We start from the raw sequence: 24,161 nt of genomic DNA, 5'->3' as shown, positions 1-24,161 counted from the left end.
CCTCTCCAGCACTTCTTCTTTGTAGACGTTTTGAGGGCAGCCATTCTGACCAATGTGAAATGATACCTCATTGTAATTTTGAAGATTTGTTTTTAAAGAATTCCACTCCTAAAGGAAGAAAAGATGAGAAGGAGGGAGGGAGTGAAGGAGGAGAGAGAAAAATAGAGATATTGGCCTGGCTTATTTAAAGTCTGCTTCAATTGAGGGGCACAAAAGTCTACCACATATTTTTAGGAGCACATGCGTGATAAGTTGCTTCAGTCATGTCCAACTCTTTGCAAACCTATGGACTGTAACCCACCAGGCTCCTCTGTCCATGAGATTCTCCAGGCAAGAATACTGGAGTAGGTTGCCATGCCTTCCTCCAGGGACTCTTCCTGACCCAGGGATCGAACCCAGGTCTCTTACGTCTCCTGTATTGGCAGATTCTTTACCACCGAGCCACTTGGAAAGCCCTTCAGGGGCACATCTATTGCTTAAATGATGGTCTGTGTCTTAGTATTAGAATAGGAAAGGATCCGCAGAAATTCTTTAGTTTCTAGGACCATGTTGTCACCCAGGAAATGTGACTTGCCCCAGGTCACCCAAGTGGTTGGGATAGAGCCAGGACTGGAACCCAAGCTCCTGACTCCAGAGTGAGGTCTTTTCACCACCGCTTCCCTCCATACCTTGCTTTATCTTTAGTGAGGACAACTCCACAATCTTCCAATGCATTAGCAAGGTACCTTGGTTCTGAATCATTCTGCATATCTTTCCTTCTCTCTGTGCGTTTTTTTTTTTTCCTTGTCCTCGTTTCAAGGAGAAAACTTGGTATCCTCATCTCTAAAGAGAGAGAGAAAAAAGAATCCCATTTGAAGTGTCACACATGACACATTTCCCATGTCATCCCATAGCTCGGACTCCAGCAGCATTGATCGCTCAGTCCCCATTAGAGCCCTGTGAGGTCACGGGGACCTTGATAAATGCATCTGGGGTCCTCATTACTGTGGCCAGGATGGTTTTGGAAACCAGAACTCTCAATGGCCTACCAAGGAGGCCAGCCCATGAAGGACACCATCTCTCTCTCCACATCCTCTGAGTCAGTGGCCTGTGCATAAGAGAGGGACACACCAGGGATGAGCTTTGCCAGCATCTCAGGGTTGGAAGGGATGACATATGCCTGGCAGGAGCTGAGTGTACCAGGTGTGGGTTTGGGTCTTTGAGTCCTGATGTTGGCATGATAGCAGCAGCTGTTCTCAGATACAGAAAGATGAAAAGGCCAAATTGGCATGCTCTCCCCAGAATATGGGCTCCCGGGGACGGGGGAGTGGGAACCCTAAGCCAGAATTCCTTACTGTCCCCCAGAAAGGGGTGGAGTGGTGGGGGAGGAAGTTGTGGAAGGAAGACTGGCTCCTCCATCAGTGAGGTCCATGTGCCACGGGTAGGACTATCAGGCATTCAGATGGCAAAGCTGGAAGGGATAGTTAATGCTCCAGCAGTGGAACTCAGTTTCCAAGATGATCACAGCAGCTTGAGATACAGGCTGAGTCTCAGAAGATGACATTGAACAAAGACAAATGTAAAGCCTGTACTTATGTCTGAGGTCAATTACACAAGCATGGATAAATGATCTGCTGTTGTTCAGTCGCTCAGTCATGTCCAATTCTTTGCAACCCCACAGACTGCAGCACACCAGGCTTCCCTGTCCATCACAATCTCCAACGTTTGCTCAAACTCATGTCCATTGAGTCGGTGATGCCATCCAACCACCTCATCCTCTGTCACCCCCTTCTCCTCCAGCCCTCAATCTTTCCCAGCATCAGGGTCATTTCCAGTGAGTCAGTTCTTCACATCAGGTGGCCAAAGTATTGGAGCTTCAGCTTCAGCATCAGTCCTGCCGATGAATATTCAGGGTTGATTTCCTTTAGGATTGACTGGTTGGATCTCCTTGCAGTCCAAGGGACTCTCAAGAGTCTTCTTCAGCACCACAGTACAAAAGTATCAATTCTTCAATGCTCAGTCTTCTTTATGGTCCAACTCTCACATCCATACTTGACCACAGGAAAAACCATAGCTTTGACTATGCGGACTTTTGTCAGCAAAGTGTTGTCTCTGTCTTTTAATTCTCCATCTAGGTTTGTCATATGATCTATGATTTTATAATAAGTGTGCACAAGTTCTTAAAATGAGATTTCCTACCTTAGTTTTTCTTCTCCTACACATCCAAATACATGCAATGTGTATCTCCCTTTCTCAGCCTTCCCACCCCAGATAAATGTTATGCCTTAACTTGCAAAGCTTGATGCTGGCTGTAGAAGTTGGGAACAGTAGAGACAGTGAGCCCAAGCTTGAGGTTACTCCTAACACTCATGGCTAGTGAATGGTCTTGCATCTTTCCCTTCAATGACTGACCTTAGAAATAGGTGAGAGGAAGGTGGTCTCAAAGCCCCAGGATGCTGTTGAGTGTAGAATTTGCAGCTAATAAGCTGAAGCCCCTGAACACTTATTATGGTGCCCTTGACTGCCCTCAGTCGCTGCAGAGTGGTGCATGCACTTGGCCACCTCAGTGCCCAGCACGGTCCATTAGAATAATTAGTTTCCTGATGATGCTTTAAGCATCTAGGGGGCAGACCTGATTCTTGGGCCACCTCTGTACCTTGACACGAGACTCAGTACAGAGTAATTGCTCAGTAAACATGTATTGGATGAAGGACCGAGTGAGTGAATATAAAATCCAGGAGCGTTTAAGGATGAACATGAAGCCCAGGGAAGGAAGGAAATTGTTCAAACAATCAGCCGTGATGGCTGTTGTTTCTACAAGTACAGCTGGGCAAACAGATGCGTCTCCCCATGCTAACGCCTGCATGGGCACTCTCTCTGTCTTTCTTTTTTAATCTCTCCCCTTTTGGAAACTTGAAGCCACTAAATGTTTCCATTCTAATGAGATTTTCAAAAAGAGAGAGGAAAAAAATGTCTAGAATAATCAGGGCTTGTGGCATGCTGGGGGGAAAACAGCAGGGGGCCCGGGTCTTGCTTTGTGTCTAAGTGTTTGGCTCTCAAAAGAAACACTGGAGCCATTTGTAGGAAGGTGCTAATCGAATAAGAAAATATAAGTTGTTTACACCTTTTGGGTTGGGTTTGAGAGAACCAATTTTTATCTCTAAATTAGAAAGGTTTCCAGGGCATGGTTAGAAAAGTAAGTAATATGCCAGGGACACTCTGGCATCTTCCCACTGTCTTTAGCCTGAAGGCGGTTGAAAGGTTAGCTTGGCCACCATCCAGGTAAGGAAGGTGAAAGGGAACGTGTTAGTCACACAACTTTTTTGCACCCCATAGACTGTAGCCCTCCAGGCTCCTCTGTCCACGGGATTTCCCAGATAAGAACACTTGAGCGGGTTGCCATTCTCTTCTCCGGGGGATCTTCCCGACCCAGGGATTGAACCCAGGTCTCCTGCATCGCAGGCAGATTCTTTACCAGCTGAGCCACCAGGAAAGCCCTTGTAGGTGGGGAAAGTGAATGCCTCCTTGGGATGATTTCACAGCTGCTGGGAAGACTTGCTCCCTTTTCTCCTAGAACCTCCAGCTGGAGGTCTCACAAGAAGTAACTTAATCCTCAGGTGCTGCATGCTAAGTCTCTTCAGTCGTGCCCAACTCTGTGACACTGGACCATAGCCCACTGCTCCTTGGTCCTTGGGATTCTCCAGGCAAGAATAGTGGAGTGGGTTGCCATTTCCTTCTCTAGGGGATCTTCCCGAGCCAGGGATCAAACCTGAGTCCCTGAAGTCTCGGGTTTGGTAGCTGAGTTCTTGACCACTAGTCCACCTGTACAAGCCTTTATCCCCTTTTCAAATGCAAATTTCAGGTGCGGTTTTATACCTATTAAATTAGCAAGTCAACCAACAAACTGTAATTAATAGCCAATGCTGGCAAAATTGGGTAACAGTGGATGCTGTGTGTTCCTGGAGACAAAGTGCGCAACCCTTCAGAAAAGTAGTCCGGCAGAATATATCAAGAATCAATTCAGATATTTGAAGCCCAGATAGTCTAGAGATTATTATGAGGAATTGATTCTAAAGAAGGAAAAGCTTTATGCATAAAAACATATACCATCATATAACTTATAATAACACAGAATTGGTAGCACCCTAAATCTGAATATCCAGCAATAAGAGAATGGTTGTATATATTTCAGTGCACTGATGTCATAGAAAGTGCCTCTTCCATTAAACATGATTGTTTGAATATTTTATAGCCAAGTGGAAGAATATTTATACTCTAATAAGCTAAAAATGCAGACTATACTGTTGAGACAAAGCAAATATTGAAAATTGTGTATGCCTATGTCCTTGGGCTGCAAAAGGGACAGGAGGAAATGAAAACAGCTGATTTATTAGGCTTAGAATTGAATACGGTGATTCTTTTATTTTGGTTTCCATTGTGTGCTTTAGAACGTCTTCTATGAAATGGGTCTTTTAAGCCAGGAAGACTAGAGCTGCACAGGTGAAGGTGTCTGATGGCAGGCACACACGGTGACCAAGAATCAGTGAGGAGATGGAATGTGTTGGACCTGCAGGGAGAAATGCAGATGGAAGGGTTGACAGGGCAGCAGTGGAGGCTGGAAGACCACGGGAACAGGGGTGACTTGGAGGAGAAGGAAAGGAATGCCCCAGAGCACGGGCTTAGATGCTAGGCTCTGGATTCAAGCCCCAGCCAAGTCCTTACCAGGATTCCTTATGGCCAGACGAAAGAGGGTGAGGAGGGTCTGGACAGAAAATGCTGCCATCCACTGTGAGCCTGTGAATCATGCCCCTCTCCTCCTGGAAGGAGGGAGGGGTGAAGGGAAACTGTGGAGCCTGTTTGCCACTTGTCCCATCACCTTCTAACCTTCCACCCTCATGCACCATGGGGCCCCTCCACGCAGGCATAGGGAGGGACAGCTGAGGAGCCTTTGCTGGCCCTTCCCATCCCTCTGGATGAGAGAGAGCTCACCCTCCACCTCATGACATCTATGAACACGGCGATTCTAGATAGCTCCTGCTCTGGCCTTCCTGGAAGCAGATGCTGTGTCTGATCCCAGCAGTCTCGGCAACATTACCATGGGCCACGCGGACTTTCTGCTATAGCCTCGCAAGGTGGACTTTGGTGTTACTGATGCACAAGAACAGAAGTTAAGATTAATTAAACAGCTCTGCCTGGGCCATGAAGAGGGCATGGCAATCCACTCCAGTATTCTTGCCTGGAAACTCCCATGGAGAGAGGAGCCTGGCGGTCTGTAGTCCATGGGGTCGCAAAGAGTCAGACAAGACTGAGCGACTAAGCACAGCACAGCCTGAGCCATAAACACATGAAGAGGAGCGGCTGGGGATGAAGTACCGTGTTTGATTCTGAAATGCATGCTCTTTGCCCTGCTGCACACAACCTGTAGATCAGTGCTTTGTACACAGTTGTCATTTAGTCAATAAGTCATCTCCAACTCTTTGCAACCCCATGGACTGTAGCCCGCCAGGCTCCTCCATCCATGGGATTTCCCAGACAAGAATTCCCCAGGCAGGTTGCCATTTCCTTCTCCAGGGCATCTTCCTGATCAAGGGATCGAACCTGAGTCTCTTGCATTGGCAGTGGATTCTTTGCCATTGAACTATCTGGGAAGCTCGTTGTAGACAGTAGGTGCTTCCAAAATGGTCATGTAAGAGTTCTGCACTCCCCAAGTCCGACTTGTTCTCTGATGGGGGACAGTTTCCCCACACCAAATAATTCTCTGACATCAACTGAATGTCCTATAATTTAACTCAGTTCTGACACTGTCTACCTGGAGAGAAATCAGATTTCACAAGTTAAGGGCTCATCCTGACAAGACTGTCCCCCACCCCTCAGCCCCACTTCAGATGCCAGTGGCAAGTTAGGTGGCCACCTGTGCTTCTGGCCGACGGGTTATAAACTGGAGATTCCCACGACCTGCTCCTTGGGTTTGATTCACTGACTAGAGTGACTCACAGAACTCAGAGAAACATGTGACTTATTTTAAGATCATCTGTTTATTATAAAAGGATTTAAGTCAGGCACAGACCATGGAAGAGATGCATAGGGCAATGCGTGGAGTAAGGGCTTCCCTGGTGGCTCCGATGATAAAGAACATGCCTGCCATGTGAGAGACCCAGGTTGGATCCCTGGGTAGGGAAGATCTCCTGAAGGAGGGAATGGCAACCCATTCCAGTATTCTTGCCTGGAGAATTCCATGGACAGAGGAGCCTGGTGGGCTACTGACCATGGGATCGCAAAGAGGCAGACTCAACTGAGTGAATAACACATATATACATACATGTACAGGGTAAGGCAGTGGAGCTTCCATGGGCCTCCAGGAACCACTCTTTCCACATTTCCATTTGTTCCAACCCTGAAGCTCTTTCAACCCAGTGCTCTTGCATTTTTATGGAGTCTTCACTACATAGACATGAGTGATTAAGTCAGTGGCCGTTGGTGATGGAGCTGAAGCTCCAGGCCCTCTGCCCTCCCCAGAAGTCTGGGAATTGGGACCAGTAGTTCCCACCCTCTAATCACTTGATTTCTTCTCCTGGCAACAGCTCCCATCCGGAGGCGCTTCCCAACAGTCACCTTGCTGACTTCACAAAAGACACCCTGATTGTGCTCCCCGCTAAGGAAGTTCCAAGGGTTTTATGAACTCCATACCAGAAACTGGGAAATGACCACATACATATTTCTCATTATAAATCACAATCTCACAGCATAGTCGGTGCTCTGCAAGGGTTTGATAAAATAAAGCATCCTCTTAAGGTTTAGCATCATTTCAGTGCCCAAGCAGGGGTCTATGGAAGGATGGATTTAGACCTTAAAAATACCACCCCGGGTGTGAAACAAGGAAGATTTTGTTCACAAAGCTGACTGGACTTTTAGTTGAGGTTTATGAATTTTTAATTATGCCTTTGTTTTCCTTAACCCTGTAATGTCATGCCAAGGGCTTCCCAGTGGCTCAGTGGTAAAGAATCCACCTGCCAGTACAGGAGACATGGGTTCAGTTTCTAGTCAGGGAAGATCCCACATCCCACAGAGCAACTAAGCCCGTGAGCCGCAGCTACTGAAGCCGGTGCACCCTAGACCCCGTGCTCTGCCGCAAGGGAAGCCGCCGCAGTGGGAAGCCGCTCACCACAGCCAGAGAAGAGCCTCCGCTCACCCCAACCAGAGAACAGCCCGCAAAGCAAAGAGGACCCGGCACAGCCAAACATAAATAAATTAAAAAAATTATATTTAAAAAAGCCATTAGTGGGCAGACAAGACACGGAAGAAGAAATGCCTGGTAACATACCAAGAAACTTCAATAGATGTTTCCAGAGACAGATTCACCATGAAACTAATGAAATTTAAGCTGTAACTCCAGTTCTTATTTTTTTAATCATATTTGTCTTCTATTCCCTAAACTTTTACTTCTTTCCTTCCACAAATGACCCTATTAATTAATCTTTTATTAAATACTGTGATATCTACCTCAACAACAATGATATGGAGTCCCTTACTTTTAAGTTTTAAATATTTTTTTCTGCACTGCATTAGACAAGTCAGACATCTTCAGGTGGTACCAACTGAGTTCCATTGCCCTGGGCTCTTAGTTTAAATCAAAAGTTGGGAAACTTTTTCTTTAAAAGTCAAATAGTAAATATTTTAGGCCTTTGGGCCAGATAGGCTCAGCTGCAGTTACTCAGCTCTCCTATTGCCTCGCAAAAGCAGCCATGGACCATATATAAACAAAGGAGTGTGGCTATGGTATAAAAATTTATTTATAAAAATAGCAGCTGCCTGGATTTGCCCTGAGGGACACAGTTTGCTAACCCCTGGTTTGAATGATCAAAAGCTGCATCTACATCACACATCTGTGGATCCAGAGGTTGATCAGTTCAGTTCAGTTGCTCAGTCGTGTCCGACTCTTTGCGACCCTATGGACTGCAGCACACCAGGCCTCCCTGTCCATCATCAACTCCCGGAGCTTACTCAAACTCATGTCCATTGAGTTGGTGATGCCATCCTCTGTCGTCCCTTCTCCCACCTTCAATCTTTCCCAGCATCAAGGTCTTTTCCAATGAGTTGGAAACTTATCCAGAGTTTGATAGGGACAGAATATAGATAGATCAAGATATAGATAGATCAAGATATAGATATCGATTTCTGTGATTTTTTGTGATTATGATATTCTTGCTTAATTTCCAGGACAAGGAAGGTTTTTAAACACAAAATTATTTTTTATATATTCCAGTAAAGCCACTTTTTTGACCCTATGAACATAATACTATAGGGAAAGAGGTGAAAAGCTTGCATCTGAATGCCTGCTATTTGCCCGGATTCATAGCAGTTTATGTACATGGTTCTCTTTTTATTTACATGACCATCCCATGAGGTAGGTTTAGAGGGTCCCTAATTCCACAATTAATAGTAATCAGTGAATACCTACTTAAAGGGTATCTGCTGAAAATGGGTACTAAACTTCATACTAAACAGTGAAGAAAATTTCTCATTAGCATGTGATCACAAAAATATAATTAAAATACAAAAATGTGTTTATTGTATCTCAGGTCACAAAATTTAAATTATAATTGCAACTATGCTCTAATTTTTACAATGCACAAAGACTCAGTTGAGTGTTAATTTGAGGTTATATTTTCTTTGCCAAAACTTGATGATAATACAACATGACTTCACATTTTATTCTCTCAACATTTGGGGGGAAGGATTGTATGGTGTTTTTCACCCTTTGAAATATCATTTGATCTGTCTTTAATTATTCCAGTAAGATTGTCGCTTGTTAATGGTTTTGCTGTATTTAGAACAGCTCTTCATCATCATATCCATCAACTTCACAAAATCCTGCCTCCTTTGTAAGCTTTGCCTTTTCTTTTTGCAAATGGTCCATACTGTACCGTTGGATGATGTCCCTGTTGGAGAGACAGAGGCTGAACTGCAAGGCCATGATGTGCAGGATACAGGCTGCTGTTAGACCGTCAAGGATGTTTGCACGGAGACTTCCTTAGAGAGGTGGTTTTTAGTTATGAGAGTTTTTGCTGCCCTGTGCAATCTCTGAGCTACAAAGACTGGGATAAGGAATAAGATAAAGAAAATCCCTTGATTTGTCACTTGCGTGTTCTAAATGAGAAACTGAGGTTCAAAAAAGTAAACCTGCCCTGGGTCATCTGATTTCTAGGTGGTGAGCCAAGATTCAGATCCTTTGGAGCCTGACTACAAGCATGCCCGTTTAATGGCAGACAGATGGGGACTGAAAGGAGAAGAGTCCATGCTTTCTTCCCTCAATCTAGGACCTTGGCGAGCTACCTGGCTCTTGAAATATGCCTACGGGGAGCAGGGGCCATCAGGGGTCTCGGGAAACTGCCTAGAGATGGAACCAAGCTTTTCTCCCCAAAACTGGAGACCAGAGGAGAGGGAAGCTGAACTCTCAGTGCACCCCCCAGCCCCACCCCACCCCCAGCTCTCCAGCTGGCCCTGCCCTGGCCCCGTTCCCTGCAGAACCTCACTCCAAGCCCCACGGTCATTCTCAGAACAGCGTCCGGTCCCAGCATCTCTGCCCCCTCCTCCTGTGGTGACCCCACTGCCTGAGCCTGAAGGCTGTGGTCCTCATCTGTAAAACAGGGCAGGGATAAAGCAGTGACAGTGTCCCCTCCTGGCACTGCTGCTCTCCAGAGTACAGGAGAAAATGACACTCCAAAAAAAATTGCCAGGTAAATCCTAGAGTTTTCACTCTCTTGGGTTCCCCTTGAATGAAGTCCTTGAGGGGATATTTGTCGCGATTTCCGGTGGGTCGGGCTTTGTTCCTACGAAGGGAGGCCAGGCTTGGGTGGGAAGAGGCAGGTAGGAGATGGTGTCTGGTTTGAGGGCATGTCAAGACCCTTGACCTCAACTAGTTTTATTTGGAAAGATGGTTGGGACCCTGCAGACAGAAGGGCAGCTGTTGACTCTCCCCAAGCCTCCAGCAAGAGAGAAGAGAGAAAAGTGGCATGAAGGATGATGTTATTGTTCAGTCGCTCAGTCGTGTCCAGCTCTTTGCAACCCCATGGACTGCAGCACGTCAGGCCTCCCTGTCCTTCTCTATCTCTCAGAGTTTGCTCAAACTCATGTCCATTGAGTTGGTGATGCCATCCAGCCATCTCATCCTCTGTTGTCCCCTTCTCCTCCTGCCTTCAATCTCTCCCAGCATCAGAGTCTTTTCCAATGAGTTAGTTCTTCGCATCAGGTAGCCAAAGTATTGGAGTTTCAGCTTCAACATCAGTCCTTCTAATGAATATTCAGGACTGATTTCCTTTAGGATTGATTGATTTGACTGGTTTGATTGCTGTCCCATGGACTCTCAAGAATCTTCAGCACCACGGTTTGAAAGCATCAATTCTTCAGCGGTCAGCCTTCTTTTTGGTCCAACTCTCACACCTGTACATGACTACTGGAAAAATCATAGCTTTGACTATGTGGACCTTTGTCAGCAAACTGATGTCTTTGATACAGAGAAGAAACTCACATGACAGAGGAAGTAAAAGAATAATTGGTCTCCTGAGATGGCTGAAAGGGAGGTTGGTGTGCTGGGCCACTGGCATTGGAATAAACAGATAAAATGATCCTAGGATATTTTCTTCAGATGATCCGTAACTGCAGCCCCTCCCCCAACTGCACGCACAACCACTACATATATTTATATGATGGTTCTGACTGTTTTACACTGTGTTATGATTTGTCTATTAGTCACAGGTACATAGGGATATGTGCCCTGTGTGGAGTATATGTTAAGAATACTTGTTGAATGAATACATTAATTTTGAAATACTTAAAAATCGGTGAGGCATGGAGAGAGAGAGAGAGAAAACTGGAAGAGAAGGGAAGAACCCTTCTAGCCACTCCTCTCTCTCTTCCATCCGTGAGACTGATAATTCCACCCATGAGTCTGGAATCGAGTTCGTATCTTCAGCGTAAAGTGCAATGTGCAGGAGACCAAACGTGCGTCCCCTTCTCAGGTAAAGGAGGGCTTCCCTGATGCTTTCCGCTTTATAAATTAATGATTGTTTTCAAATCTCAGCAAGTAAATTCCCCAGGCTGCCGGTACTTTTCAATCCCTGGAGATGCAAGAAAATACCAAGTTCCGACGAGTGTTTGCTGCCCCCTGCTGGCTAAAGCCTGGTTCTGCACGCCCTCCCTGCGAATGGGAACCAGGCTGAAACTGCGTTATTGGTGACCGGTTAAGGTTGAGCTGTCCTCTCACCTGGCTCTGAAATCACAATTAGAGCTTAAAGGGACTTAAGTACCTAGCTCCGACCTCTCTTCAAAGCTTTAGACTTGAATTTCGATCAGCTTGCTGGATATTCCCACTTGGACCTCAAACAGTAGGTCCACAGCTTGATTTATCTTTGCTGGCTTGTTGGCTTCTGTATAGATACTCCTGAAGCTTTTGAAAACCACGTTGTCCACCCTCTCATCTCCCCCCATTGAGTCTCCTCTAGCTTGGCCTCCCTGTCCCATTGGTGGAGATGCAAGGCCACAAACTTCATTTTAGCCAGGCTTGTTCTTAACAACCCCTCAGCATGTGGCCGTATCTCCTCCTCTTTGTCATTCTCAGCCCTCGAGACCCACCCCATCTCCAACTTCTGGCTGCTTTCTATTGCTGGAAAGTTTAGTAGTCTCATGCCTTGAGGGTTGCAACTTCCACCTCAACTGGATTTGTAAGATATTTCACTAGACAGTGCCTGCCTTGGGACGAGTTCTCATGCTGGGTGTTAAGATGGTGCGCTGTATTTATGACACGGGGCAAGCAGTGATTACAATATGATAACGGGCTGTGATCAGTGCTGGAATAGAAATGCCTCGGGGTGTTCTGTGATCCCAAGGGAGGGATCACAGGAGGAATTGTGCAGGCAGTAGCTGGGAGGCTCTAGACGCAAGGTGTGCCCGGTACTGTCAAGGTGTTGAAAGTTAAATCGCTCAGTTGTGTCCAACTCTTTACGACCCCATGGACTGTAGCCCAGCAGGCTCCTCCGTCCATGGGATTCTCCAGGCAAGAATACTGGAGTGGGTTGCCATTTCCTTCTCCAGGGGATCTTCCTGACCCAGGGATTGAACCCAGGTCTCCCGCATTAGATGCAGACGCTTTAACCTCTGAGCCACCAGGGAAGCCCTGGTGTTAGCAGGGAAGTCAAGGTGCTAGCAGGAGGTAAAGGGGCACGTGGGGGGAGTGGGCAGGGAAGAGGAGCATTGAGAAGAGGGCTTGAGGAAGCACAGTGATTCTGGGGGTGGGGAAGCAAGAGGGGTTGGGGAAGGTCGGATCATAAAAGGCTCGCACCCCTTACTGAAGTAGAAAATTGAGTGGGGTTTAGTGTCCTTGAACTCTCTGCACATGTACATGTTGTTCACATTGCCTAGGGGTCCATGCTGCAGGTCAACACACATAAAATGGGGAATGTCCTGGATAAACTGGGACATATGGTCCACGCTAGCTAAGACTCAGAGAGCCTTCCAACCCAATGACCACAGCCTCTGGGGTGCTTCCTGTGTTGTTTTCCCAAAGGCTGTGGACACTCAGATGATAACCTCAGCCAGACTCTCATGTGGCCATTTGTCCTGTTTCCCCCACTGGGCTAGGTAGTCCTTGAAAATGAGGGCTAGGTTTTTTATTCATGTTTGTATAAAATGCTCCTGCAGTGCAGAAGTTGCAGAAGACGCAGGTTCAATCCCTGGGTCGGGAAGATCTCTGTAGTCTTTTTACTGACGACACAGTTATCCTGCTAGTGATGATTCCTTCTGATGAATTTCTTTATCGGTATAACGGGAATGATCATATCTACCTTGGGAGAAGGTTGCGAGGATAAATGAGCTGATAGGTGTAAGGTGGCAGATGGTAAGTGCTCACTAAAGAGTGGTGTTGGGTGTTGAGATTGTTACCATCATCGTCGTCATCATCATCGCCAGAGACTTGAATGAAGAGGAAGCAGGTTCCACACATGTCATGAATTTAAAATAAAATGGCCAAACAGGAGGGAGTTGAAAATCTCATTTGGGTTCCTAGACAGGGTTGGAGACAGAGTCAGATCTGCAGGTCAGCAGGACTGTTGATCAGAAAATGCAATCAAGATCATCAAGGGGTGGGATCAGCACTCCGGGCCAAGCCAGCTCCAGGAGCAGACACCTCCAAACCTCCTTATGTCGTGGTCCTCACCATCACACCGTGAGTTGGTTTTCTCTTTGTCAGGACCGTCAGCTCAGGAGGACAGATCCAGCTTGTTCATCATTGAATTCCAGCTCTGCCTCCCCCAGTGCCTACCATATAAATATTCAACAGATGGATGGATAAATGAGTGCACGAGTTGGGTACCCACTTACATAAACAAACCGAAAAGGCATGGATGGGGGCCTAGCAGGACAGAGCGCTGGATTACACAGAGCAGGAGAACTTGGAGTATGTGGCACCAAGACTCCCGCAGGCACACTGTCTTTTAATTTCCCTCTTAGACACCAGGGTTTCCCCCGTGGTTCAGATGGCGAAGAATCTGCCTGCAGTACTGGAGACCTATGTTCAATCCCTAGGTCAGAAAGATCCCCTGGAGAAGGGAATCTTACCCACTCCGGTATTCGTGCCTAGAGAATTCCATGGACAGAGGAAACTGGCGGTTCCTCTATAGTCCGTGGGGGTCACAAAAAGCAGGGTCTCGATGGAGCAGCTAACACTTAAACTTAGGTACCCAGAGAACCTGATGCTGACCATTGAACCAGACTCCCCACCAAGAGGGAGGAAGAACCTCTTTTCTTTGTTGAAAAGATGAAGCGCGCGCGCGCGCGCGCGCGCGCGCGCACACACACACACACACACACACACACACACACACACACACACTGTCTCTCCACCACCCTCACTCTCTCACACACAGGGAGTTTATAAATACAATCATCTCAGAGGATTGTTTGCAGTTAGCTTCTGCCTGAGGCAGGGGCATGAACCAGATGAGCTCTCGTGACTTTTCAATGAGCAGCTCTGCATCACGGTGGCTTGGATTCTTTCTAGCATGAAACACACTTGATAATTTCAGAAACGATTCTGAAGATCCTCCAATTGAAAGAGATTATTTACTTTAGTAACTACTGACTGTTAAAAAAAAATAATAATAATAATACGAAGATAATGGTAACAGAGACTTTCATTGAATTTATCAATCTTTGGATGAATTTGTTTTTATTCTAAGAATATTTTCATATGCTTGAAGGTCATAGTCCTGTGTGTGCAGGACCCATTATTAACATAGTCACATTCCAGTTGATTAACCAAAGCTTGCGGTAACTGGTTTGTCAGGCAATCTGCAGTCCTCTAGGGCTGGGACCAGATGCTGTAACTCAAATTCTCACTGTTTCCACTAACTAGCTGGTAAAGTTATGCATGTTGCTCTCTCAAACCTGGTTTCCATAACTGTAGCATCAATTCCTAACTACCTCACAGCTGTGTCACGAGGTTAAATGGGATAACGTAACAAGTCCACTCCTATGTCCGATGGATGCTGTAGCTTCATCCTGGCTATTACTCTTCTGCCTAGCCTCGGCACAATCCAGAACAAGGCACTTCCTTAGTTTCTTTCTTCCTTCCCTTCTAGGTTCCTGATTGTCCTAGGGTGCTTGATTCTGGCTGTCCTGACCACCTTCAGGGAGTACGAGACTGTTTCGGGAGACTGGCTTCTGCTGCTGGTGAGATGTGCGCCTAGCATGGTGCTGTGCTTCTGGGGCAGACGCTCTGGTGGGCCCTCCAGCGGTGAGGACAAGGAGGCCCTTGGGTGCAGTTTCCCCACAACTGCCTTTGGTTTCCTGGAGTCTCTGGCCAAGTCCAGAAGTAAGAAAAAGCAATGACAAATCGGTTGATGAGGACTTCCCGGTGCACAGGTGGAGCAGGGAGCGAATGGCCTTGTGTTATTCCAGATTAGAGAACAGGCGGCACAAACAAAGTCAAAGCAGAAACCAAGACCCAATGGCTAAACGATAACACCTTCTGATAGGTAACGCAAAGGTGTGTTCGGTTCCAAACCCTGCCTCTGCTTCTCCTCCCTAAACCCTGAGGACCTCTTCCTTCAAGGCCAAGTACCAAATCCCATTTCTACATGAAAACTCCAAGGCCTTCCTCCTGGGCCCCTGCCCGTTTTCACCGTCCAGTCTGTATCCTGCGTGTGGTGGACAGCATGCAGGCAGCAGTCTTGGGCAGATTGCCTAACACCCCTGACTCAATTTCCTCCCATCCTCACCCACGGTATGTAAAAATGTAAGGCGAGGAGCACAGACCAATGGGCTGAGTGCAGCATCCATGCCCAGCCGGGAGGTGGCTTCCAGGAAGAGCTGGTTCCTGCTACGACCCCGGGCAGCACTGGCCAGCTGGCCCTTTGAATGACCATGCCTTGGTTAGGATCAGCCCACCTGTTTAGGGTGAGGCCCTGCCCTCTGCACAAGGGAAGGATGCCAACCACCCCCCCCCCCCCAATTAGGGGGATCTTGCTATTTCATAAACACTAATCTGGTGAGCTAAGCATGATGCCCGTGGTATCCGAAACATCAGGTTCCTTTTCAGGGCAGGTCTGGAGCTGAGACCCGAGCAGGTGACTCCTGGGAAGCCACCCAGTTCCAGGAACTAAGTTTCAAGGATTGTTGCAACTCCCCAAGAGCCCCAGGGAAGTCACCAAACAGAAAGAGCAAAGTGTCTCTGTCTGATCAGCAAGGGAGGCCTGAGAGGGAGGTCGCGGTCTCTGTGCCCCAGGGAAGGAGAGTAGCACAGTAACACCCTGATGGGCGTGAGCTCTGAGCCTGATTATCTGCCTGGAATTCCTTCTTGGCCACTTTTGGCCTTGAAACATTTATTCAGCCACTCCTTCCCTGGCCTTGGTTTCTCAAAATATAAGCTGAGGGTAATATTATAAAATACCTCTGTGATTCCTGACGCCGGAGCTGCGCTCAATAACCACTGGCCACACTTAGCAATACCAGGGGCCAGACAACTCGTGGACAATTGCATCAATTCCTCTCCTTTCAACTCAACTGAACTTCTTAGGGGCTTTTTAGTATATTAAGGGAATTTGTAAGAAATGATCCATTAGGGGAAAAAAAGCATAGAAAAAAAAGGCTTAATGTTCGGGACAGCCAGCTAGTGAAGACAGGAGCTGCCCCCACTGAAGGGGGTGATCAGCCTGTCCTAACCCCTCTGTCCACCAAACCAGCAACCACAGAAATCCAACTCTTCAGACTTCAGAACAGAAATCGCTGGTTCCGGACAACTGGGTCCCAGCTAATCAGCGTCTCTCCATATGTTCTTCCACGCAGGAAACATTTGCTATTTTCATCTTTGGAGCCGAGTTTGCTTTGAGGATCTGGGCTGCCGGCTGTTGCTGCCGATACAAAGGCTGGCGGGGACGACTGAAGTTTGCCAGGAAGCCCTTGTGCATGTTGGGTGAGCCCTGACCCCGGGCCCAGGGGCTCCTCGGCCCCCTCTTTGGGTGCATTGTTTCTCGGAGGCAATTTTAAGCAGACACAATTCGTCTGGGAAACCCTACACATGGTGGGGGCCGGCCTTGCCTCTCCCGCTCCCTTCAACCCTCCAGCAGGTACTGAGTACCTGCCCCTGTGGCTTCTTTTTAGAATGAGTCTGCAGGGCAGGGATTCTTCATGGGAGTTGGGGTTGGGGGGTACTCTCGGCGTTTGGAATGCAAAGGTGCAGCCATTGTAGGGCTCTGAACATCCCCAGTCCCTGTGAAGCCACAGTTGCCAATTGCCTTCCAGTTGGCTGCAGTGGAGTTAGAAGGTGTGGCACGTCCATTGCTGGTTGAGAGTTACTTCTGTAGGATCACATGATGTCCATTTTACAGAGGTGGAAACTGAGGCTCACGGTTCTGAGTCATTCTCCAGTCACATAGGGAGTAAGCAGCGGATTCCATCCTAACACCCAGGTCTGCAAGAATCTACCACTTTGCCCTCCCAAGGGAGGGCAACACCACATTGCTGTGTCCTGACCCAAAAGTTGCTCTGGGATGTGTCACGGATACCCCTCCATCCGGATATAGGCATTTTCATAGCAGAGATGGTGGAAGCTCTCACACACCCCTATTGGTGCAGGATAGAACCCACCTCCACCCCTAGCCCACCTAGGGGGAACCCCTAGGTTCCCATCTGAAGATCCTACCAAAATCATAGAGAGACAGGATGAAATCTGCCTGCAGTGATGCTTAGGAATCTTGGAGCTTTGAATTCCTAGAAGTAGTTAAAGTTAGAGGATCATAGAATATCAGGGCTGGAAGGAACCTTCAGGAGCATTTGGCTGAACATGCCTTCCTGTCTGCTGCTCCAGCTCCTTTCACAGCAGCCTTTATGTGGTTCCCCCAGATTTTACTTGCATACCTCCAGTTGCAGGGCACTCATCACCTCTCAAGGTTATTCATTCCATCTTAACTCCTCGGACTCTCTTCAGATGTTTGAGCTCAGCCATTCTGTCCCTGCTCTCCACTCCAGCAATCTCCTGTCCTCAGGAAAAATGTGCTTCATGGCTTCAACTCCATCTTACATCCCATCTTGTTAGCATCACAGACCCTCCCCTCTGAGCTGCTGCTTCTTCCTCCCTGCCCTTTTGAAAACTGACCCCCAGGACAGAATACAGCCCTGTTTGGTATGAATGGCCAGCCCAGGGAGGAAGAGCTGGACCCTTGCTCTGTCCTAGCTGCCAGTTTCCCTCCGTATCACCTGGGACTAAGTTGCCAGGTTTGCAGGTTGCCTCACACCGAGGACAGTACCACCCTCACCATCAGCTGAAGCCCTTTTTCTTCTTCCCATCTGCTGCTGAGACTGGAAAGCTGAGGTTTTTGTCTAGTGCTCAGAATTTTGAATGCAGGTAGTGGGTGTGTGTGTGTGTATGCATGCATGCACACGTGCAGTTTTGGAGAACTTTTCAGTTACTTAATTTTTTCCACATTTTTTTCTCTCTTCCTCTGTCCTCCTTCCCTGTCTACTGTGTCTTAGTCTGTTCAAGCTGCTTTAACAGAATACCACACAGAGTAGCTTATAAATAACGGAAATTTATTCCTCACAGTTCTGGAGGCTGAAAGTCTGAGACTGGGGTGCCAGCGGGGTCAGTTTCTGGTGAGAGTTCTCTTCCTGGTTCATAGATGCTGTCTTGCTGTACCCTTACAAGGAGGAAGGGGCTCTCCAGAGTCTCTTTCTTCCTTAAGGGCACTTATCCCATTCATGAGGGCTCCACCCCCATGACCTAATCACCTCCCAGAGGCCCCACCCCCAGCACCATCACACCAAGAGACAGGACTCAATATATGAATTTGAAAGGAAACAAACATTCCGTCTTTCAAAACCCCCAACTTTCCTTTGCCTTCCTCTTTCCTTCTCTATCCTTCACATCTTAACTCATTATTGACCAGGGGATTTTTGCAGAAACTAAGGGTGATTTTTATTCTGGCCAGCCAAAATTAATTGTTATTTCACCAACACTTTGTGCGTCATTATACTCAACAGTTACACTTGACACACCTGTGAAGTCTTCCAATGTTTGTGAAATGTTGTCTTCAGTCTACTCTTGAGTAGAAGCAAAGGCACATTCTCCAGCACTGTGAGTTTCATTTTCACTTTCTGTCTCAGAATCAATCACTGAGGTTTTCTTGTCTTTTTATTGGTCTGCTATTCACGTCATCTGAATCAGAGCTACATTCTGAAGAACTATCATCTTCTGAGACACTGGTATATATGTCACTCAGATAGTCAGAGAAAGTATCTGCATAAAATTCACCAAAAAATTCTTCTTCACCCAAAATTTCACGATGCATCATTTTTAAAATTTTTATGGTAATAAATTTGCATATGTAATATACACAGGGTTGGAACAAAAACCTAATAGAGCAAAATGTGAATAATGACAATATAAGTTGTATAATGAAACCTTGATCAATTTTAAGCTCTAACAACTTCACACAGTGATGTTAATTGTTTCACTCTTTAAAAACATATTGATAACATCTCCAATCAATAATGTTCAGATAACAAAAGATGTGTTAATACGTCTCTGGTCAATAATGTGTTAAGCTGACTTCTTTTTCGTCTTTGGGGTGACCTCTCCAGTGCTGACCAGAAGTCTTTGTGTGTGTGTGTGTGTGTGTGTGTGTGTGAATGTGTGTGTTGGCAGGGCATGGAGGGGGTGACTTTGAGATTGACGGTGCCCAAATTCTGAGGTCCCTGCCAACTTAGAGCAGTCCTAGTATATGGAGCCCCACTGGAACAGGAGGGTTTCCAGCAGAACAGTCTCACGACTCTAGGATCGTAACAGAGCTCCAGCTTTCGCTGCCCTCCTGTCCCTTCTGGAGAGACAAGACTGGCCCTCAGCCTCCACCATCCTGGCTGGCTTCTTTCCTGATGTTGCTGCATTTTCTTTTCTGCTCATCTAACTTCTCCCGTAACGTGGCCCTCATAGGAAGAGTTGTTTTGCTCTGTTTGACCAGAGGGTGGCTATCCGGTGCACGTGCATCATGCCCTCCTCATTTGAAACAGCCTCAGACCCTGCCCTGTCACTGTGGCTGAGTCTCTCTGGGCTGAGATTTGCTGCCCTAGTGTCAGAGTGTCATAGACTCACGTCACATTTACCCTGCGTCTAGGTTTTGTTTTATTTTCTGCAAAACTGAAAAGTGGATATCTTTACACAGACAGAGAAGCCCAACCAAGGATATAGACATACTGGTATCCAGATGTCTGATCCCTAGTTTTCCCCAGGGTTTAGGCATATATGGGAGACACTTTCACATGGTCGAAAGGATACCAGCTTTTTTGGGCAGACATACTTGGTGTGGATTTAGGAACCTAATCCAAGCAGGGTAGCCGGCACAAACAAAGGTATGGAGATGTGAGAGACCACCATGAACCCAGAAAACCACATGTGCTTCTAGAAGGTTCCCTAGGACCGGGTCACAGAGGGTTTTCAGAAGCTTGGACGTGGCCCATTGGATAAACATTCCAAGTGTCTTCCTTGTACCCTGATGCCCTTGCAAAAACAAACCAGCTAAACAGCTCTGTGGTTGCCATCTTTTGAGAAAGGCTAGACTTCATTGGTAAAAGTGACAGCCCCAGGGCATAATAGTACATTAAAGGCCCTGAGAGTCCTGCAGTAGTAAACCTGTTTAATTGATTCTTTTTCTAATTTACTGGATCACGGGATGCTTTGTGCTTGCTAGTCCCCTGCAGTGCAGTGGGGACATAATAGATCCTGGAGCTGTGGGGAGGAACACTGAAGGACCAGGGCCCTCTTCCTTCCATCTTTGACCATTTACTTTCAGGAGCCAGCCTGGCCCTTTGAGAACTGCCTCACCCCCTTGGCCTCTGCTTGCAGCTCTGGTGGACGTTTCTGGGTCTCCTCCTGACAGCAGCCCCCCATGTCTGGGGCGGTTCCCATGCTTTCCTGCACCCTACCCCAGGGCCTTCTCTGAAACTGAGGGAGGTCACTGGGCAGAGAAGCTCAGAAGTGTGGGCATGTTGATGACGCCCTCGGCCAGCAGGGGGCGGGAGCCTGTGGACAGAGACCCCAGCTCCCATCTTTCAGAGGGGATGGTGGGAGGTGTTCTGCCTACAGCTCTGAGGTTCCAGCAGCAGCAGCAGCCCCCACAAGACCTCTGCCCTGGCCTTTCCCCGCCTCCCTCTCCCCTCCCTTCCGCTTCCCGAGTTCACCTTCCTTTCAGTCACCCGCAGCCAGGACCCTCTCAAAGCTTGCTTGCAGGGGAAAGTGAAAGTGAAGTCTCTCAGTTGTGTCGGACTCTTTGTGACCCCATGGACTATAGTCCACCAGTGTCCTCTGTCCCTGGGCTTTTTCCAGGCAAGAATACTGGAGTGGGTTGCCATGCCCTCCTCCAGGAGATCTTCCCGACCCAGGGATCGAACCCCAGTCTCCCGCATTGCAGGCAGATGCCTTACCGTCTGAGCCACCAGGGAAAGGGGAAACCCACAGTTAAACAGCATCTGAGCTTCAGACCTCCCCTCCACCACCTGGGCAGCCCCGAGCCCCTCTCGGCCAGAGAGGGACCCCCCCCCCCCCCACAAGGACTACCGCTGGAGGGTCTTAGAGCATCACTTCCCTGGGATTGGAGTGAGCGCTGGCGTCCTGCATCCAATCCCAACTCGGCCACATCCGGCTTCACGGCCCTGGAAAGGGGCTCACGCTCAGAGCTCCTGTTTCCTCACCTGTCTCAGAAGAACACGTATCCCACGGGTGTCAGGATTTAACACAGCAACTGCCCGTCTGTGGCCAACAGTGCCGTGACGGCTCCTGCGCCGTGGCCTGACCTCCTTCCCCCTCTTCCCCACCCTCCACCCTCTTTCCAGACATCTTCGTGCTGATCGCATCTGTGCCGGTGGTTGCCGTGGGAAACCAGGGCAACGTCCTGGCCACGTCCCTGCGGAGCCTGCGCTTCCTGCAGATCCTTCGGATGCTGCGAATGGACCGGAGGGGCGGCACCTGGAAGCTCCTGGGCTCGGCCATCTGCGCCCACAGCAAAGTAAGTGCCGCCGAGAAGCCGCTGGACCACCGGGCTTGCTTCCTTCCTACCCGCATCCGGTCCACGGCATCCCCTCCCAGACGGTGTCCCCGGGGGGTCCTGCCACCACTGATGGTGATGGGAAGGAAGAACGTACACACAGGTAGACCAGATGCAAACAACACTGGCCACGTCACCCAACCCTCTTTGACCGCAGTTATCCTCTTTCCAAACACAGGGATGATAATGCCGGGGCCCCTAATGCAAAGCAGTGTGGGGTGGAAGGAAGTCACCCGGGCGGGTTGGAATCCAGACTCTACTGGTGTGACTCTGGAGACTTCGTGTAACCCCTCTAGGCTTCCCTGGTGGCTCAGATGGTAAAGAATCTGCCTGCACTGCAGGAGATCCTGGTTCGATTCCTGGGTCAGGAAGATCCCCTGGAGAAGGAAAATGGCAACCCACTCCAGTATTCGTGGCTGGAGAATCCCCCGGACAGAGGAGCCTGGCGGGCTGCAGTCCATGGGGTCGCAGAGAGTCGGACATGAGTGAGCCACTGACACACACTGTAACCACTCTGGGTCTTCTCTCCTGTGTTTATAAAACAGAAACAATATGCACTCAGCTCGTAGGGTGAGAAGACTTAGAATGCACTCAGTTCATAGATATGGTGGCTCAGCTGCTGTTGTTGTTATTATGTAGTCAGAAGCACAGGGCCTGAACTTGGTATTTGATACAGATTAGCTCACCCCAGGATCAGCACTGTTCTTACCTCAGTTCAGGGATAAGGAAGCAGATACGGAAAGAGGAAGTGAGCTGCCCAGGCTGTCTGGCTTCAGAGCCCCTGTTCAGTGGCTTACTAGTGGTAGCTCTTGCCTCTACAAGGCAGATGAGAAGCTAAGACCAAGAGGCCAATGTATCTGGAGCTGCCATGCTCTGCGTTTCTCTCCTATGGTTAGCCCAAACCTTTTGTACCGCTTTCTTTTAACATCCCTGCCTTGGCTGGACCCTGGAGAAATGAAGGAAAACCTTTGAGTGGCAGGAAAAAAATAACACACTCAGAAGCCAGTTCGGGAGAGATCAGAGCAAAGGGCTCCTGAGATGTGTGTTCCTTAGAGCAGCAATCTCCAGCTTTTTTGGCACCAGGGACCAGTTTTGTGGAAGACCATTTTTCTATGGACCAGGAGTGGGGGTGGTTTGGGGAGGATTCAAGTGCATTACCATTTAGCCTGTGCTTTATTTCTATTATTATTAAATCATCAGCTCCACCTCAGATCATCAGGCATTAGATCCTGGAGCTTGGGGACCCCTGCTTTAGGGGATAAAGTGAAAGCTTCCTTCACTGAGAAGAGAGCATCTTCTTGTGCCAATCTTGGTGGGTACAGTGTACACGGTTGGCACCTGGAGCAGGCCCCCGTTCCTGGGAGGATGTGCTCAGCCCTTTAACTGCTCTGAGAGTTGGCTGCTAATGTTCCCAGCTGTCCCTTCCCTGGAAAAGCACAGGAGAGCTGCCCGGCCCAGGAGCTTATATTGTTCTCAGCTTCCGCCTCCCCCCTCAGCACGGAGCACACCCTTGCTGAGCTCTTTCTTCTGCCCTGTCCGGCTCCTCTCATTCCCTCTGTTCCAAGACCCTCCCTCAATCATCATGCTTGTTGTTTAGTCACTCACTCATGTCTGACACTTTTGTGACCTCTTGGACTTTAGCCTGCCAGACTCCTCTGTCCATAGGATTCTCCAGACAAGAACACTGGAGTGGGTTGCCATTTCCTTCTCCAAGGAATCTTCCTAACCCAGGGATCGAACCTGCATCTCCTGGCAGGTGGATTCTTTACCATCTGAGCCACCAGGGCAGCCCTCACATGCTCCTAAATCTCCATCTCAAACTTTGCTTCTGGGGAACTACACCGAAAGCAGGGAGCCCGGGCCGAGTTGCCATTGAGAGCTCAGAGTTTTCCTTATAAGTCTTAACATCATCTGCTACCCAACCTGGGCAAGCCCAGAATGCCCCTGCCAAGCTCCTGGACTCCTCCCGTTCAGGTACACACCCAGATATGTCAGCATCTCATAGTAGAATGAATAGAAGCTTAAGAGTCAGACAGCAGCTCAGTGCAAATTGCAGCTCCGCCGCCTGCGAGCCGTAAGACTTGAAGATGCTGCTCTCTTTTCATGAGAGCTTCCTCAGTGCTTAAAATGTGAATACTTCCGGCTGCTCACATGAGCCAAGGTACGTGTCAGTACCTGGCAAATAATTAGTGCTCATTAGTAGTAGCATGTATTATTCCAAACAGTACAAACAAATAACAGAAAGAAAATGAAATACTAACTTAAAACACTTAGAGTCTCACATCTGAAAACGCAGTTTCTTCCCATACATGTTTTATTCCCTGTCTGCTCCACTTCTGGCCACAGGCTCAGGGAGACAGGGCTTTTTTTTTGAGAGAGAGTTCTTTCTTTCTTTCTTCACCTGAACTATTTTATTATTTTATTGTTATTATTACTATTTGGCCATGCCACGTGGTGTATGGGACCCTAGTTCCCCAACCAGGGATCCAACACATGCCCCCGGCATTGGAAGCATGGAGTCTCAATCACTAGACCACCAGGGAAGTCCCTATTTTATCTGTTATCAGAGGACATGTTAGCAACACCTAAGCTGGT

The 24,161-nt window shown here is 48.1% G+C and overlaps 1 protein-coding gene across 2 annotated transcripts in view; it reads left to right on the top strand.

Annotated features, from left to right (window-relative positions):
• Window positions 1-24,161, top strand: part of KCNQ3 (potassium voltage-gated channel subfamily Q member 3) — a 298,401-nt gene that overhangs the window by 232,974 nt on the left and 41,266 nt on the right. For both annotated transcript variants that reach the window (XM_025265519.3, XM_044928845.2), the window contains exons 2-4: window positions 14,613-14,703; window positions 16,318-16,444; window positions 21,355-21,527. In XM_025265519.3, coding sequence (XP_025121304.1) covers window positions 14,613-14,703; window positions 16,318-16,444; window positions 21,355-21,527 — 391 coding nt within the window. The remainder of the gene's footprint in view (window positions 1-14,612; window positions 14,704-16,317; window positions 16,445-21,354; window positions 21,528-24,161) is intronic.

This window comes from Bubalus bubalis, chromosome 15 (assembly GCF_019923935.1).
Source record: "Bubalus bubalis isolate 160015118507 breed Murrah chromosome 15, NDDB_SH_1, whole genome shotgun sequence".
Classification (NCBI taxonomy): domain Eukaryota; kingdom Metazoa; phylum Chordata; class Mammalia; order Artiodactyla; family Bovidae; genus Bubalus; species Bubalus bubalis.
This window is presented reverse-complemented; position numbering and strand designations above follow the sequence as displayed.